This window comes from Marmota marmota, unplaced genomic scaffold (assembly GCF_001458135.2).
Source record: "Marmota marmota marmota unplaced genomic scaffold, marMar, whole genome shotgun sequence".
Lineage (NCBI taxonomy): Eukaryota > Metazoa > Chordata > Mammalia > Rodentia > Sciuridae > Marmota > Marmota marmota.
In genome coordinates, this window is record NW_026000001.1 from 1,033,276 (window position 1) to 1,051,146 (window position 17,871).

The 17,871-nt window shown below is 52.4% G+C and overlaps 1 protein-coding gene across 7 annotated transcripts in view; it reads right to left on the reverse strand.

The window, feature by feature from the left end:
* Sptbn2 (spectrin beta, non-erythrocytic 2) overlaps positions 1-17,871 on the reverse strand; it is a 39,548-nt gene that overhangs the window by 19,064 nt on the left and 2,613 nt on the right. For 3 of the 7 annotated variants that reach the window (XM_015503184.2, XM_048807689.1, XM_048807690.1), the window contains exons 2-11: positions 11,975-12,153; positions 6,924-7,075; positions 6,312-6,485; positions 5,479-5,570; positions 5,247-5,327; positions 4,437-4,552; positions 2,645-2,757; positions 2,305-2,492; positions 737-854; positions 15-173 (exon numbers count right to left, since the gene is read on the reverse strand). In XM_015503184.2, the coding sequence (XP_015358670.1) occupies positions 15-173; positions 737-854; positions 2,305-2,492; positions 2,645-2,757; positions 4,437-4,552; positions 5,247-5,327; positions 5,479-5,570; positions 6,312-6,485; positions 6,924-7,075; positions 11,975-12,131 (1,350 nt within the window). In that variant the 5' untranslated portion in view covers positions 12,132-12,153. Of the gene's footprint in view, positions 1-14; positions 174-736; positions 855-2,304; positions 2,493-2,644; positions 2,758-4,436; positions 4,553-5,246; positions 5,328-5,478; positions 5,571-6,311; positions 6,486-6,923; positions 7,076-9,218; positions 9,666-11,974; positions 12,154-17,871 lie in introns of those variants that run through there. The other 4 variants (XM_015503183.2, XM_015503182.2, XM_048807688.1 and 1 more) reach the window with 2 other exon arrangements.

The following is a 17,871-nucleotide window of genomic DNA, read 5'->3' on the forward strand; positions in this document are numbered from 1 at the left end:
CCCTGGTTTCCTACCTGGGACACAAGACGCTGGTTCTCACTGAGCCAGGTCTCCCGCATGGCGGCCTTGCGGTCGAAGCGGGCGGCCAGCTGCTCCAGCTTCTCCTGGCGGATCAGCTCCGTGCGCAGGGCCAGCTCCCGCTCATGCTCTGCTTTCTCCAGCCGCTCCCAGGCCTGCATGGTGGGGATAGGATCAGTGCATCAGAGCCAGGGAAGGAAGGGCCAGAGAGGAGGGGCAGGGGCACAGGTAAGTCCTGCGTCCAGCAGACCCCTGGAATGTGGTCAGCAAGGCGCCTGCCCGTGTGTGGTGGTATGGGCATGCTGGGAAACCTCACAATAACTACGCCTGCTTCTGGACCAGGGCTGGAGGGAAATCACTGGAAACTGCTTGATTTGTTTGCAGTGGTGGGAGTGTGGGCAAACCTTGTTTTACTTTTATTCATCTTCTCTGTGTTGTTTGTGAAAAAATGAAATAGAAAGTAGAAATAGTGAGTTGGGGACCTGTTGGACAAGACAAGGGACTTGGAGTATAATTCCTTACATGACCCTGTAGGGACAGTCAGAGGAAGGGGAACTGGGCAAGATGTTTAAGAGGATGCACCAAGAATCATGTCTCAGGGTGGGGACAGTGAGGTGGAGTTTTCAGTTAGGGTGGTAGGGCTTGGTGGAGGTCAAGAGGGCTCTGGGCCTGGGCTGCCGAGGATGGCCCCCTGAGTGACAACAGGGTGCCTACAGACCTTGTTGATGTCAGAGATCAGCCGGCCCTCACGGGGCGTGTAGACCTTCTGGTTGTTGGCCCGTAGCTTGCTCTGGATGGTGAAGAGTAGCACCTCCAAATTCCCTTTCTCAGTGAACCTGAGGCAGGGGCCAAACTGGGGTCAGAGGCAAGGGCCACTAGGGGCCTGTGAGGACTCAACTACAACATGGAGTGACCTAGGTTGCTTTTCTTGTCATAAAAGCAACACACGCCCTTGTGTGAGAGCCAGAACAAACTGGCAAACCCAAAAACATTGTTTTAGAGCAACAAAAGCCACACCAAATGATGACCACTGTGACACAGACAGAATCCCGGTGTATCCACAGCTAACAAGACCAGGACTCTCTTGCTGTAAGCTGGGCAGGCTCCCAGCACCTGGCAAGCACTAACTTGCTTCTCTCTTTCCATAGTCTCCATTCTCTCAATTATCCCCATTTTACAGATGAGAAAGCTGAGACACAGAGAGGCCAAAGAGGTTGCCCAACACAACGGCTCAGTAGCAGAGCCAAGATTTGAACTCAGGTGCTTGGAAGCTGGACACTTAGCATTTTGTTTTCTGTGGTCCACAAAGAATTCCTATAGCCTGCTTCTTTGATTATTTCTCATTAATATCTTTTTATGTCATTAAATACATTTGTTCAGTACTATTTTCAGTGGTTGCCTTGTGACTTGCCCTGTCCTCCTCACCTTTTGCAATACTGGGGATTGAACACAAGGGTGCTCTATGACCCCAGTCCCTCTGATTTTTTAAAAATTTGGAGCCACAGCCTTGCTAAGTTGCTGAGGCTGGTCTCAGACTTGCAATCTTCCTGCCTCAGCCTCCCCCATCGCTGGGATTACACGCATGTGTTACCATGCCAGACTTCCTGACTTATTTTTCTTTTACAAAGGTCATGCTCGTGAACATCCTTGAAGTTACATCTTTGTTTCGTATCCAGAACTCTCTGGGCAAAGGCACACCTTAAATAAATCCCTGGACTATACAGAAACAATTATTTTCTCAATGAAAATTAGTTTTGGAGCTGACACATTAATTTAAAAAGAGCTTAATGATAAACAGAAAAAAAAAACCATAAGTTTTAGCATGTACCATATAGAATCACCTAATAGCAATTCCACACATGAAAACAGTTAATTGCTAAAATATATAAATGATAAGAACCTCTGCGATGCTCATTCACCAGTCACCCCCGTGCTGCTGGGTGTGACCTGCCTGTCAGGTCGTGGCGCGTTTCCCTGCGGGGGGACTGGGGTGCTGCAACACCTGGCCTGTAATCTCATCTGACGGGTCCCAATGACTCGACACACTGTGGTGAGCATTTCCACGGCACAGATTTTTAAAAATGGCTCATGATTAAGAATTTTTACTTTGGAGCAACTATGTCGTTTGTATGATTCTGGCACTGAGCTGGGGGAAATGAGCCTCCTGAGTTCATATACTGCCAAACGTCCCTCCCATAAGGCCACTTGTAAATGAGGCTTCCTCTCACGTGGGCACAGCTCAGGGAAGGCATGCCCTGGCAGGGTGGGGCCTGAGGGGGCACTTACTTGGGCGGCTTCTCCACGGTGCGGTAGGAATTGAAGGATTGCAGCTGGTTCTGGACACCGCTCAGGGAGTTGGCCAACTGCCTATCATTGAGGGTCACGATGGTTTGCTCGATCCACTGCAGCAGTTCAGAGGCCAGGGACTCATACTTCTCCACCAGGCGCTCCGCCTCCATGGCGTGGTCCAGCACCTGCACCACAGGAGACAAGGACATAGGGTTCTTGCCAGTGGGGGTCCCTGGCACAGTCCTGCAGTTCCACCTTGCTCCTGCTTTTGGGGAGTAAGACCCCAGGGCCAGGCCTCTTGTGGCCTTTCCACCTCCTGTCTCACGGTGAGCAGTACCTTGCCAATTCTTTTGCCTTCCACAGCCAGGGCCTTCATCTTGGAGAAGTAGTGGTAGTAGGTAGCCACATAGGTTATGATGGATTTCTCATCTGGTTGGTCCACATTCACATCTGAGAAATGGGAATACTCCGGTCAGGTGGACTTCAGAAACCTGCCTCCTTTGAAACCTGAGCCACTTGCACTGTGCCCGGGCCTCCCAACCCTCCATGGTGGGCATGTCTTCAGCTCCCTTACAAACAAAGTGACACCTCCACTGTTCAGACCAAAAGGGCTGAGAAAAGCTCACCTTTTCCCCCTCTCCTAGACAAGGACAGGCCCTTCAAACAGTGTACACAACCTAGAAGCCAAAGCACGCTTTTTCCCAGCATGCCCACTGGACACGAAAACTAGTTGCTTGAGGGAAGAAACACTAGAAAAGAAAGAGCTTGCCATTTGAGGTCAGAGCCTGGGCTTGCAGGCTGGAAAGATGTCTAAGAAGCCAACAGATTCTGGGGCAGTGGGACATAAGACTAAGCCTCCTAGACCTGGGATGCTGCGCAGTAGACACAGAGGCCACTGCCTAGCCCTGTCCTGGGACACGGCCACCCTTGTTTCCAGCCTAAGTCCCAAACCTCAGCGATGGGCCACCCAACGGCGAGAGTCCCTCAAGCAGAAACAGCTTCCACCACCTGAGCAAGGCTGACCACGACTTGAGATCCCTGGGCTCCTTTAGTTAGGCCAGATTTTATCCTTCCCAAAGGTCAGACTGTGAGACTAGAAGCCCCTTGACTGCTTCTGAAAACTCGCAGGCAGGCAGGAGCCACTGACATCACCTCGGAAGTCGCAGGACACAGCCACATGCTTCTCAAAAGCTCTCCAGGGAACTCAATTCAGCCTATTTCTGTCTCTAGGTAGCTGACGGTGATGTCGCCATGCTGGACTAAGAGCGCTCAGGAGATGGGGCCACAGGAGGGGTGGGAAGCAGGAGAAAGTGACCCAGACCCAAACCTGCCCAGCAAGCTTAGGAAGGAGCACGTCCAACAGGCAGGTGCTTGGCCCCTCCCTGCTCCCGTTTCTGGCTGCACCAGACTGCTCTCTGCTCCGCCAAAGGCAAGCTGAGGAAACTGGCCCTGGAGCCAGGCTGCTGGAAGTCAGATCTCAGCTCCACCAGCCATACGGCCTTAGCCAGGTGCTCAACCTTTATAGGCTCCGTGTTCTTTCTCTTTCTTAAACTGAAGATGATAATGGTATGGGTTTCAAAGGGTTGTCGTAAGGATTTGATTAATTAAAACATGTCAAATGCAGTGCTACACCAGGTACAAAGGAAGAGCCAAGTGGCCATCACTGATCTCATCAAATTTCTGAGCAGAAGCACAGGAGCCAGTCCATAGGGGCAGCTGACCAGGGGCCAGTTCTCAGTGGAACCTCAAGCTCATGTAGCTTAAGTTAGAACCCTAGAATTTTAGAATAAGAAGGGCCCCCAGAAACCACGAGGACTAGCTCTCAGTCACAGAGCTTCTCTACGCAGGAGCTGGGATGGAGCCCCAGAGCCCTGGGATCTTTCTTCTGCAGGAATCCCTTTCTTCCTCCAGACTTTTTTTTTTTTTTTTTGAGATATGATTTTCATACCATAAATTCATCTTTTTACACAGCTCAGTGGTTTTCGGTGTATTCACAAGGTTGGGCAATCATTGTTGACTACATAGTTCCAGAACATTTTCATTCACCTGCCCCAAGAAACCCCATACCACGGGTAGCTGCTCCACATCCTCCCCTCCCCAGCCCAGCATGCCTTCTGCCTCTGCCCCACCTTCAGGATCCAGCAGCTTGGTCAATCCCAGCTCCTTTTCAGCCAGATTGAAAGCATTCTGCAGATTGTAGTGTGCATTGCATTTCTTCAAGGACTCAAAATCCAGCAGGTCTGGCCTGGGGCAGGGGGAGATAGAAGATATCAAAAGCACATGAGGGCTGGGGGCTGTAGCTCAGTGGTAGAGTGCTTGCCTGGCACATGTGAGGCACTGGGTTCCATCCTCAGCATCACATAAAATAAATAAATAAAATAAAGGTAATGTGTCTATCTACACTAAAAATTTAAAAAAAAAGCACATGAGACTCCCAAAGAGGAAAAGTCAGTCTGTTCCCCTTTATCCCTGAGAGTCCAACTCAATTTTTTCTAGAAGGGAGCACTGTAGCTGGGCGCTGTGGCACATGCCTGTAATCTCAGTAGCTCCAGAGGCTGAGGCAGGAGGATTATGGGTTCAAAGCCAGCCTCAGCAACTTAGCAAGGCACTTAGCAACTCAGCAAGACCCTGTCTCTAAATAAAATATAAAAAAGGGCTGCGAATGTGGCTCAGTGGTTAAGTATCCCTGGGTTCAATCCTCAGTACCAAAAAAAAAAAAAAAAAAAGGGAGTAGCCCAAATCAAACCTCCACTGCTCCCACCCTCCCCCATAGCACCCCCTACTTCTAACATAAGTTCTTGGTGGAGCACGATGCTCCCACGTTCCAGTTCCTCTCTGTACACTTGTTCCTTACAGCTGTGGTGAGCTCATCTCATCGCCTTTGGCCTACCTATGTGTCCCTTGGGTCATTAACCCACGTGCTTGCAAACCCGTCTTACCGATGTTTGTGTACGATGGCATTAAAGGCCAGTCCATCCCTCCAGCTGGTGGTGAAGTTGTGCACGTTAACATTGGGATACCTGGAAATAGGGAAAAGTGGAGAGTGGGGCCGAGCCCTGGTCTGGGAGGGAAGGACAGTTCCAGGTTGTGGATCCCAGAGCCCATCCTTCCTTTGATGCATAGCCTCAATGCACCTGGCCCTCCACTGCCACATGCCCAGGGCCTCCTCACCCTGCGGTCTTCATCTGGCACCAGAGCAGCAGGGCGTCCTTGGCTGACTTCTTCTCCTTGTTGTCTTCTGTCTCCACACTGATGTCTTGGATCTAAAAAGGAAGAAATGCAGGGACCTCACTCCCTGGACAGGGGCACCTAGCGTTATCAGAGACACTCAGAAATGGCAGGAAAAGACTTGTTAGACTGCCCTCATACAGGTGAAGGGACAGAGCCTAAGGCCCTTTCAGCCTGGGCAAGTGACATGAACCATTGGGTCTGAGGAATTTAAGGCAGCAGGAGGGGTAGGAAGCAGGTGAGTACAAGTGCCTGCGAAGAGAGCTGGTTCTTCCGGGTGGGGAGCTGAGGGCAGATCAGTGGACATTTTCTGAGATCTGCTTTCAAAGGTGAAGCCGACAGAACTCTGCTTAGGGCTAGAAGAGGCAGAGAGGTCAGGTGTGATCAGGAGAGTTGAGATGACACTGGGACATAAGCACATGGAGGAGGAGGCCAGACCTTTCCTGTGGTTCTCAAACTTTCAAACTCTCTGCAATGACGGACCAGTTTATAAGTTCCTAATCCCCTGTGAACCACCCTGGGGTCCCAAGGCACATGACCAGCACACAGAGCAGGCTCCGGGGAACTTTGCCACAAGGAGTTGGGAACTCCAAACTGGTCTCTCCCCTGTATAACAAGGTGAGTCCCCTGATCTGGCACACAGATGTGGCTGCATTGGCCAATTCTGGGCCAGGTTCCTGACACTCCATTTTTGAACTTATCACGGACCAGCTTTAATTGTTCGAGGTGCAGAACAGGTGCTTGGTCCGCTCACTGAGGAACACCTTCGAGGGTACCTGGAACCGAAGGATGATGGTCCAGACCAGCCCAAGGGTCAGTCGGTGGTTCCCATCCACGATGTCATGGGAGCCCATGTTTTCCAAGTGCACTTTTTGCTCCTTCAGAAACTGCAGAGCCTTGTCTACATTCTCCAAGCAGTGGATCCTCATGCGGCCCTTGGTAGGCTTTGGCTGTTGGGGGACAGCGGGGAGGTGGCACAGTGGCATGGGGCTGCGGGTCTCCTCCTTCCTCCCCCCAGCCTTCCCAGGGCCGTGCTGGGCACACCTTCCCATGTCCTCCCTCAGGAACACAGGGACAGCCTCAGGGCCGGGGCAAAGGTCAAGGAGCTGAAGCTAAGGTAATAGATGAGGAGATTAAGATTCCCAAGGGAATTAATTGCACCCAGAGTGGGTGGGAGAAGAAACGTTTTCAATGGGACTACTGTTCCTGGCTCTGCGCAGCAAGGCCCCTGTGAAATCCACGCAGCAAAGCCTCCTGGAGCGGAACCATCCTCTGGGCAGAGGGGCTCCCTGTGCTCTGCCCTGCTGTGGCTCGTCTCTCTAGGGACCCCTCCTGTGGCTTGTCCCTTTGGTCAGTTGCTGATCCCCACCCCCATGATCGCAGCTTACCAGTGTCTCTCCCGAGAGCACCTCCAGGAGCCTCAAGAGGTTGCGCCCATCCCGGAGGTCGCTGTACAGGTCTCCCACCCGACACGTCACCCGGGCCAAGTGCGAGTTCACCCACTTGGTGAAGGTTTTCTTCTGCACGGCTTCTCGCTCATCTGTGGTGGCAACGTGGGGTCATTTCTATCCTTTGAGTACGGTATGCCTGCTTCTAAATACCAGTTGTGTGTGGGGGGGGAGTAGGAAGTGAGGTGGGAAGTGAGGAATTTGGAATGAGCTCATAAGCAAAGTAAAAAACAAAAAACAGGAGAGACAGAAAGCAGGCTCTGAGGAGAAAGAGAAAAGAAACTGTCCACGGAGGGGCTGGGATTGGGCTCCTTCACGTAACAGTGGGGGAACACTAGGCAGGCTACTCCACCCGTCAACTTCCCCACCTGTAAAATGGGCACACTACTTTCTACTTTAACACTCATCATGTTGGTTAAATGAGATACTAGTATGGGACACCTAGTGGGTGCCTGGCACAGCTGGCTTCCTGGTAAGGAGCTGCCATAAAGGAACAAAGCAGAGGGCGTGGTCTGAAATTACAGCAGCGGCTCTACCAAGTGGTCATTAGGACTTGACAGTGGAGAGGTTGCGGGCCCCCTCAGCTCACTGTCCTTAGATCACGGACAGAAAGGATGGGCCACTCTATTTCTGGGGTGGGGTCACCCAGTTGGCTGCAGGGCACCTAGTCCCAGGACACCAACATCCCAAGATTGAGAATCAAGACCTTGCAAGTTGGGGAGCTCTCCAAAACAAGGGAGGCAGGCAGGCCGAGTTAGGTGCCAATTTGAAAAAAAAAGATAGAAAAAGTCCTGCTGCTTGGCCCACAGGATGGCTCCTGGTCAGGGGATGCTGTCAGGTTCCATAGAAAAATGAGAATTAGCAGGGCGCGGGGTGCACACCTGTAATCCCAGTGGCTCAGGAGGCTGAGGCAGGAGGATTGCAGGTTCAAAGACAGCCTCAGCAACTTAGCAAGGCCCTAAGCAATTTAGTAAGACCCTGTTTCAAAATAAAAAACAAAAAGGGCTGGGGATGTAGCTCAGTGGCAGAGCAGGCCCGGGTTAAATTTCCAGTACCAAAAGAAAAATGAAAATTAAGAATTTTGCCAAGGGAAGAAAGAGGTTCAGGCCTTTGGGAAGCTGTCTGGTGGCTATGATTCTGGCCAGTTCTCCTCCAAGAGCCCAGTGTGAGAACCTAGCCCAAGTGGCCTGGAGTGAAAAGTCACCTTTGTTCCCATCTCAGCACCAGCATCTCAGAAACTGAAAAGACTCATCCCTTAATCTCACATTCCTGTGCACCTCACCCACAGAACAGCAACACACCCATGTCCATTCCTGTCTTTCTCACCTCCAGCCCCTGTACCTGTGCCAAACCTGGGGTCCTAATGACCGCGTGGGATGCTCCAGAGCACCTGTGGAACCAAGGGTGCCTCTGGACACCATTCAGAGTCTACAGGCTCTGCCTAAACTGGGGATGGCCCAGGTCATCCTGCCATGACTGGATCCAGGTGGGACTGCCCTGCTATCAGGCACAGTGGGGTGAGGCCACTTTAGCACACAGGTAGAATAAAGGGGAAGACATGGAAACAGTGATGGCTAGAAACATGGGCAATGCCAAGACCCAAAGTATAACGTCACAAAATGCCTATAGCATCCCTAGACACACACACACACTCACACCATGAAACAGCGACTGCCAGAAATATATTTAAATGTGTGTGCCAGGATGGACATGCCTGTTCAGACATCTACCTACCAACCTCTCCTTTGACACACACCCAGTTTCCACACACGCCCCCTCACACACATTCAGATGCCCACTCAGAAGCCCATGGAAACAGAGGAGCTCTAGATCCTGCGCCTCTGGCCCACTCCCTGTCTTCCCTAACTGGGGGAGCATGGCCAAACCCTGGGAGGCCAGCTGCCTGAACCTGCTGAGGCTTCCGTTGCTGGCACTGACCTAGGGCTCCTTCCATCCTCTTTACCTTTGCACCCAGTGGGGCCCTCAAGGTCAACCTCCCATCCCCACTATCCCACATGGTCCTTCCCAGTGGGTCCAAACCTTTCCCAATTCCGTCTATACATCTCTGGAGTTTCTGGCCACTTGTAATGATTCCCTCTAGGGCTGGTCACGTTGTCTCCCAACACAAACATCTGAGTCACAGAAAGTGCCGGCTCCAGCTCCTGGGCCCTGGCTGTTCCCCCTGCCCTAGTCCCCTCTCGCACACCGGGCTCCACTCTGCCTGGGGGCACTCACCTTGGAGCTGTTTGAAGCGTCCTTCCAACACGCTGGCATACTGAGCAGGGTTGATGAAGGCAGCCGGTGAGAGCAGGAGGCCCCCCGGGTTCTGAGACCCTTCCACAGCCTCGTAGTAAAGCTCTTCGGCCCCGTTCAGGCCGTTCCCGTGTACCCTGCCCACTGCGTTCCCGCTCATGCCGCCCGCTGCCCCTACACAGCCCGCGGCCCAGAGTCCATGCTCCCCTGCGCCTCGCAGCTGGCAAGTGTCTGTCCCCTGGAGCCTGGGCCGGGGGTCCCGGGAGGCTGCCGTCCCTGGTGGCGGGGATTCAAGGATGCTGGGAGTTTCAAGGAGTGGGAAAAAGGAGTTACGGGATGTCTGAGCTCCTGAAACCAGTGAGCAGGGCACACCTGGCTGTGGCGAGAGGAGACACCAGCAGCTCCCGACAAACAGGTCGGACCGTGGCGGGGGAGGGGCGGGAGNNGGGGGGCGGAGCCGGGCGGAGGCAGGGCCAGGCCCGCGGGGGCGGAGGAGGGAGCTGCCAGCGCCGGGAGACCTGCCCGTCAGCCCCAGGTTGCCCAAGACTGGGGAAGACCCGTGAGAGAGGCCCCCAAAGCAAGCCGTCTGCAGGGGCTGCAAGCAGGCCCCTCTCTGGGTGACCCTGGGCGGTCCCTCTCCAGGACGCCGGCTTTGATCTTAGCTCAGAAAGCAGAAAAACAGAAACCTGGAAACAAGGAGATTCTGGAAGAAGCCAAGCCCCGAGCTGTGCTGATAGGTATTGCTAGGGTCCTCGCCACTAGTGGGTTAGCATCATCTATGGTTCCAGCCCCTTCCTTGCCCACGAGGGCTCTCCTCAGCCAATGTCCCAGTCCCAGTTACGCCTCACTGCTGGGCCGTCCACCACATCTCCTTCCTGCCTCTTCCTGAGCTTCATACACTCGCCCCTCCCCCATCGCCTTCCTTTTAGTATTCATGAGCACCTGGGGGTGTGAGGCACAGAGTACACCAGCACAGCCATATGGAGCTGCCTCTTCAGGGCATCACCCGTGTAGTGGAGAGATAAAGAGCACCAAGTGGCTCGCATATGTGCACAGACAGACTCATAACAGTCCTGGGGGCACAGGTCTGAGGGCACAGGTGTTAGGACAATATTGGGTGGTGTGTACACAGACATGGTCAGAGTTCCGGGTGGCACATGTCCTGTGCAGCCAGACATCATGATCATACAGGTTGGCCTGTGGACCATGCACAGACACCATGACAGTCCTGGGAGGCATGTGTCATTACAGATATGGTAAGAGTCCTGGTTGGTGTGCGCACACGCGCTGTGTGTAGATACCATGACAGTAATAGAGAATCATGAACCAAAAACTAGGGTTCCAGGTACACTTTCCCTCAAAGAGGGGACATTTTCCATATCCCACACCTCTGTTTTCTCTGAGATAGAGAAGCATTGGTATGACAATTTCAACAGCCAGCCAAAGACCCAGCCAAAAGGGAAAAGGGTCCAGGTCCTCAGAACCAATGGCCACCACACAGGGATCCTTAGGCTGATGCTGCGTTGGCTGAGAAGAACTATGTGGGGGGATTTGGGAGGGTATTGGGGATTTAACCCAGTGAGACTCAACCCCTAAGTCACATCCCCAGACCTTTTTATTTTTTATTTTGAGACGGAGTCTGGCTAAGTTGCTGAGGCTGGTCTCAAACTTGCAATTCTCCTGCCTGGGTCTCCTGAGTCACTGGGATTACAGGCCTGCACCATGGTGCCCAGCTATTTGGGGAGTTTTTAAAAAGCCTCAGTTATGGCCCATATGGCCAAGGATTCACTGTTGCCAGGGAGGAGCTTGGGAGCCTGTGACAATAGTTCCTGGATAAAGCCTGCGGTCAGGTTTGGGAACCTCAGCCTCAGTGTCTCTTCTCTCAGCAGCCACCCACTGGGGCGCCACCTCTTAGGAGTAGTCCTGACTTCTCACTGGACTGGGCTGGGCAATGACAAGGGAGGGATGGAAGAGGGGAGCCAGACTGGGTGGGTGGCCTAGGGGTGTGTGGGTGACTCAGCCCCAAGCCAGCGGCTGGTGGTGTCAGGTGGCAGCCTCACTGTTACCATGACAACTCCTCCCCCAGAACGCACGGAGGCCCGCTGAACGGGTTTGTTTGTGCTCAGAGCCACCGAAAGGGAGAGCCCTGGCCGCAGGGAAGGGCAGGGACCCAGGTGGGCGGAGAGCAAACCCTGGAGAATGGGCTGCGGACAAGACTGCAGTGGGAGAGGACCTGCTTCCGGAACCAGGTAGATGAAATAATGGGAGTAACAGGTGGCAGGTGGAAGGAATAGGTGGGGAGGGTGCAGAGAGGATGGCGGCCGGGAGGGAGAACAGGAATGGGAAATGACAGTGGAAATCAAGGAAGGCAATGAAAGGCAGGGATGTGGGGGCGGAGACAGTGACAGTGAGAGTGCAAAAGGAGGAAGGGACATGACCCAGGGCCCAGGCCAGTGAAGAAAGCTGTTGAGTCAGTGGAGCAAGTCCAGGGGTCAGCTCCGCTGGCATCTCTGGGCCTGGGGTAAGGGAGGCTGCGTAAGGTTCTTGATTGCAGGAAGTTTGCTCTTGAGGCTGGATTTGGGGACTAGGGGCCTGGTGGGCTATTCTGGGTTTCCCACTTAGTACAGCAACTTAAAAAGTGAGGTCTTCCCATACGGGTGAAGGACTCTCCACCACCCGCTTGGGACCAGCCTCGTCCAGTCTCCTCAGCACCTCCAGTGGTCCTCCCCTGACCTCACCTGCCAGGGCCTTGATTCGAGACCTCTCAAAAAGGCGAGCGGAGCTGCTGTCATTGTCCCAGTCTGAGTCGGGCAGGTCCCAGCGGTTGTTGATGTCACTGTACTGGCCCTGGATTTCCAAGCTGTCGAAGTCTGTGGGTGACAGAGTGCTGCTCATGGTGGTGGGTGGCTTCCTGCTCCTGCAAGAAGATGAAACGGATGAAGGGCATCTCCGGGCCTCTGGACCTCACCCTCATCATGTCCTTCCTTCCCTAGCTCTGCTGTTGCTCTCCTCAAGGCCAGGGGTGGGTTGTTGGTTTTAGTTTGTGAAAATTGGTCCCCAGAGGGAGAGGGGAAGCCACCATGAGGGACAGGAATGTGGAGAGACTGAACATGGCAGATGGCCCGTGGAGGGAGGCAGGAGGGTAGCACAGTGTCTCAGAGCACACGTGTCTGCACAGAGTAGACAGGAAGGGCTTCAAGGGCTCAGCCGAGGGAGGGCAGGGCAGAGCTGGGGGCTGAAAATGGGCCCTGAGCTTAGCATGTGTCAGAATGGCAGTGTGTGGAGTGGTGTGAGGCAGACAGCGGGTGTGAGTCCCCTTGAGCAGTAATGAGTGGAAAGTAGAGTTCTTCCCTCCCCACTTCTCCTGTTCTGAGCCTTCTGCCTCCTGTAGGCTACTGAAGATGGAGAGACCCAGCTTCTGCTCTGTCTACCACATCTACCACAGATCCTCTAGATGGACTGATGAGCTGATAGGCAAGTAGGGACCAAGTACCTCGGAGTTCAAAGAAGGACACAGTACAGTTCTCTCCCTTTATATCCTTTTGTTTGCTATAAAGAATGCTTGATATGTGCTCCATGAATGTCAGCTGTGCTACATGTCCCTGCTGTTCACATGCATCTCCTCATCACAACCCCCAGTGGGGCCAGGGTCCATGGCTGTCCCCATTTCATAAATGAGGAAGCAGCACCACAGAAATAAGCCACTGGTTCAAGGTCACACAGCTGAAAGGACCACCAAGGGTTGTTTTGTTATTGGTGGATTTTTTTTGTTTGTTTTTTGGTACTGGGGATTGAACCCAGGGGTGTTTAACCACTGAGTCACACCCTCAGCCATTTTTTATTTTGAGACAGGGTCTTACTAAGTTGCTGAGGGTCTTGCCAAGTTGCTGAGGCTAGCCTTGAACTCATGATCCTCCTGTCTCAGCCTCCTAAATTGCTAGGATTACAGGCATGTGCCACGGCACCTGGCACCACCAAGGTTTGGAAGCAAAATTCTTTCTCTTAATTACAGTCTCTGAGATAGAGATTTACAGGTTCTCTGACCGACCTGGAGCCTATTAGTGTGGTGGGTTATTAGCACTCACCACAGCACTCTAGGGCCTGGCTGGGAAACCTGGATCATGTATGCTGCCAGCATTATTTATGACCTTAACTTTGGCAAACACATTTTGCCCTCAAACCTAACAAACGAGCATGGGATCAGTTGCTGGGGATTTTTTTTTTTTTTTTTTTAATGAGTATTGTTCAAAGTTCTTGTGTAACATGACACTCAGCAGCCATTCAAGAGAATGGTGGTGGGGGGTGGGGGGACGGTGTCTGTAACTTTAACAAAATCCCAAATTCTACATTTCTCATTTTTCTAGTACCTCTTGAATATGAAGACATTTTAATCCTGAGCTCTACTTCCTGGGACCAGGGCTGTGAACTTGGCCATCTCTGGTTCTGGGAAGGAAGGAGGTAAGGAGAACCTCTTCTGTGGTTTGGGGAAGGAAAAAGGAATGGGTAGTGAGACTGGGGTGGCTGGGAAGGTGTGTTCCCAAGGGCACGCAAAGGCAGAACTTGGCTTCTATCATTACCTGGTTCCACGAAGCTGAACCTGACCTGCTTGAAGGGCAGGGCTGCCAGCCCCTCCCCTTTCCTTGCACATCAGGATTTCCCTGGGAGTAGCATTAATGAGGTGTGAGGGAGCTCAGGTCTAAGGTCCCTCAATTGGGGCTTTTCAATCCCTGTAGCAGAACAGGGAACTTAATTTCCATTAGGCCTAGGACTCCTGTCCCATCATTTCCCCCAACAGATTCTTCTGGATTTGCTCTGTAAATATTTATATAAAAATAAATTCCAGGGCAGAGGTGAATCACCCTGAGCAAAGAGCACTGTGGGCCAGGCATGACCTGAGCTAGTCACCTAACACTCTTAGTTGCTGGATGGCAAAGCAGTCCCCGTCCCAGCCCTTCAGATTAGGGAATTCCGGCCAGCAGCCACTGTCACACTTAGCTCTGGGAAGGGCACTTCCAGCTCTCAACCCATGCAGAGACCCCTACATAAAAACACCAACATCTGAAGACCCCTGAGGGTCAGTGTATATGACCTTGTCCCTCTTATCAGGAGTCACAAACTCACTGAAGCCAGTCCCCAGGAGTGTTTTGTTTGGCCAACACTGGCTTTAAAATAACTGATTTTGGATTCTTTCAGGTGGGATTGGTTCTACCTTCTCCACAGACCTTACCATTCCTTTTTGCTCCTGTGCAAATATGATTTACATATTTATGTTACCCTCCTGGCCCCTGAAGGCCCCTGAGGTTTTCAAACCATTATCATGTGTCTTTGTACTCCACAAAGAGCAGACACTTAAGGGAAGCAAGTTTTTGACTGCTGTCTCTAAGCCAATGTGTTCCCCAGACCTCCAAAAGCCTCATGAACCCAAACATGCACTGCTCTTGCTTGTTTTTGGTGACCCAACTTGGTCCTTCCAAGGACCTACCAGGGTCCAGGCATAGGATTCAGACCTTCCAGGGGAGGCCTGGCTGGTACAAATTCTCTGTGGAATCCCATCATTTTGGGGAGAAAACCTGAAACTGGAACCTCCCCCTGTCAAAGTTCAGTCAGGGACATCTGTGCTTTGTAACCTGAGTTCCCAAGAATGCCATGATATAGATAAGGAACCAAGACAGCATATGGGGGGTCAGAGATCTCCATAATAGCATTGTGCTGTAACTCCAGAGACTTCCTGAGAATGCTGTTCATCACTGTGGCTCTGAGGCCCTATCTCTGCGCCTTGAAAATTGCGTTCTCTGAGCATTCCAACTCTGCAGCCTCCGAGTTTTTTGAACAATATGTTCTCTGTCAGTGTCCCCGGCTGCCATCTCCAGATTCCTATAGTTTTCTGTTTGAATTTCTCCTACCCAGATCCTGCTCTGGTTCCCTTTCACTGGCACCATTCATAGAGCACCATTCCTTGCCTGTGACCTGAGACTCTATGCTCATAGGCTGCTGGGGAGCTCCCCCCAGCCTCATAACCACCCCATCTCTCCCTATACCCTCTTCTCAGAGGATTCCTGAACTCTGGCAATAGGGTGGTGCAGCAACTAATCCAGATTACAATTTGTCCAATCCCTTATTCTTAGCCACTGACCTCTAGCTGGGCCCAAGTAGCTTATATTGTTAGTGTCAGAACAATGTCAACTTCCGCCAGATGCAGGCTTGGGGTGCTGCGGGAACTTACACCCAAGCACTGTCAGATGCAGACTCTGCTCAGCTGGGTACATGTGGGGCTTCTAGGGCAGCTGTCTTCCTTCCCCCTCTTCTCTCGTTTTTAGCTGGTGTATAAAGCTAGAAATCCTGCCCCCAGGCTAGAAGCTATCTTGTACCCTAATTCTTCCTCTCACCTTATCCTGCTTCTGCTTAATTCTTTTCCTCTCTCCGAGACAGTTGATGGGTCCACCTCTGTGCTCCGCACAGCATTTCAGCTGCAGCTATGGCTGCGCTTATCACATTATATCAGTTAGTTGTTTATGTTTCTCTCTGCTGGCTCCAATTTTAACTCATTGAGGGCTGGGTCTTAACTTCTTTTTGTGTTTTGGGGGCCCAGCAGAATAGGTATTCAATAAAGAGACATTGAATGAATTGAGTACGATTCATTTTTTTTTTTTGGCCATCCAATTAATGTCTTTCTTAGGGATGGAGAAAGGATCAAGGAAAAAATGAAAACGGGGGTGCAAAAGCTGATCCTTAACTGGAGTACTTTCGGGGTTGAGCTCTATGGTCAGGACCAGCGATTCTCAAAACTCACAGGGAATCACAGTTACCTAGAATGGAGGGTCCAGTTACTGAATGGTTCCCCCTACCCCAAGTTTCTGATTCAGGGATGGGGAATTTGCATTTCTAACCTGTTCCCAGGTGACATTAAAGCTGCTGGCATAGAGAGCACACTTTGAGGGTCACTCTTGTCCTAGGATGACAAGCAGCTGGAATTGGTTAGAGGAGCTACGAGAACTGAGAAGACACATTTTCAGGGGTGAGTGTGACTAGATTTAGCTTCTAGGTGTGTTCAGGCCCCATCCCATGCTAAATTCCAATATAACTTCCCCTCTAGAGCCCTATCCATGAGAAGGAGATTGAAGATGGAGTGGGCTCTAGAGCTAACAAAACTGAGCAGATGCCCTGACACAGCGAATCACAGAAGTGCTGAAGGAGGACAGGGCTGGAGCAGCCAGGGAAAGGCAGAAAGGAATAAATGACAGCAGGATGAATAATAGATTAGAAGAGATGGGGACTTTGGCAAAGTAAAAAATCTTATTTGATTTCAAAGTATAAAGGGTGGACTGGCAGAAAAAGAAAAAGGAGAAAGAAATCACAATAAACCCAGGGCTCTGAGGGAGGCAAGAGATAGATGTTCCCAGGGCAGAGAAGAAGAGGAAGGCAGGAAAAACAAAAACCCCAAACCATTTCCCAGGTCAGGACTCACTCTGCTCTGAAGAATTTAGGGACTGGACTAAAGAGGGTCTGAATTTTGACTCTCTCCTGCAGAATCTTCCACTTAGGGCAGAGTCATTTAGAGTCCTTCACTCCCTTCCCCAATCCTGGGTTTACATCATTTTCTCCATTGGATGCAGAAAGCTCCATTTTAGCTTTTCCTTCACTAATTCTTTGCTCTCCTGTATGTGCCAAGAGGTTACCTCACACCTCCAGCTAAGATACAGATTTGGAACTCAGTCCGCCCTCTTCTTCAAGGAAGATGCCGGCATCTGCCAGCTTTCAGTGTTGGAGTTGTGGCTGCTCTCAGGGGGGGAAGCTGCAGAGAAACAACCCGCTGAGACAGCCTGTAGCAGGTTAGAACAGGGGCAAGCCTGCATCTCAGACAAGGAGCAATGTCATGAGGTTAATAGGGCAAAGTCAGTCACTGCCAGAGTGGATGGTGGTATGGACAGTGGTGCTGGAGGTAGAATGGCCCAGCCAGGACGCCTCCCTGGGTAGTTGTATGACAGGCCGACTCCACAACCCTGTAAATGTCCCGGCCTCCGAAAAACCGTACAAGACGCTTCCCCATAGCTCCAGAGGAAGAGGCTTCGTTCAGCCTTTGCGAGTGCCACAGTGGGCGCCGCCGCCAACGTGTCCCCCCTCTTCCACACACTGCGAGGGAGCCTACGTGGAGCTGGCACCCAAGGGGTCAGGAGAAGCCCACGCGGCTCCAGAGCGAGCCCTCAATAAGGGAGGGAGCCGACTGCCTGCAGACGCGGGACAGAGCCAGCCAAGCGCGTCCTCGGCATCCGGACCGGCGCCGGCTAGTCAGCCTGCGGAGCCTCAGCAGGAGAACTGCCTGCGCTGTCAGACACGCTCCGAGCCATCCGACCCCTATCCATCAGCGTGTCTGTCAAGCCCCAACTCTTCCAGACTCTTCTCTAGGTTCCTGAAAGGCCCGCGACCCCCAGTCTCGACCCCCACCGTCCTCACCCTGGTACCTGGCTGCTGGCACATGACACTGTGCATCCTGTCCCCTGTATCCCGCAGGATTCAGGACCAGGCGCCGCATCCTTCCTTCCCGACTCCCTGGAACCGACCCGGACCCCGACCCCGCCGCCGGCACGCGGCTGCACAAAGCGCGCCTCCTCGCCGGCCGGGACAAAGCGGGCCGGGG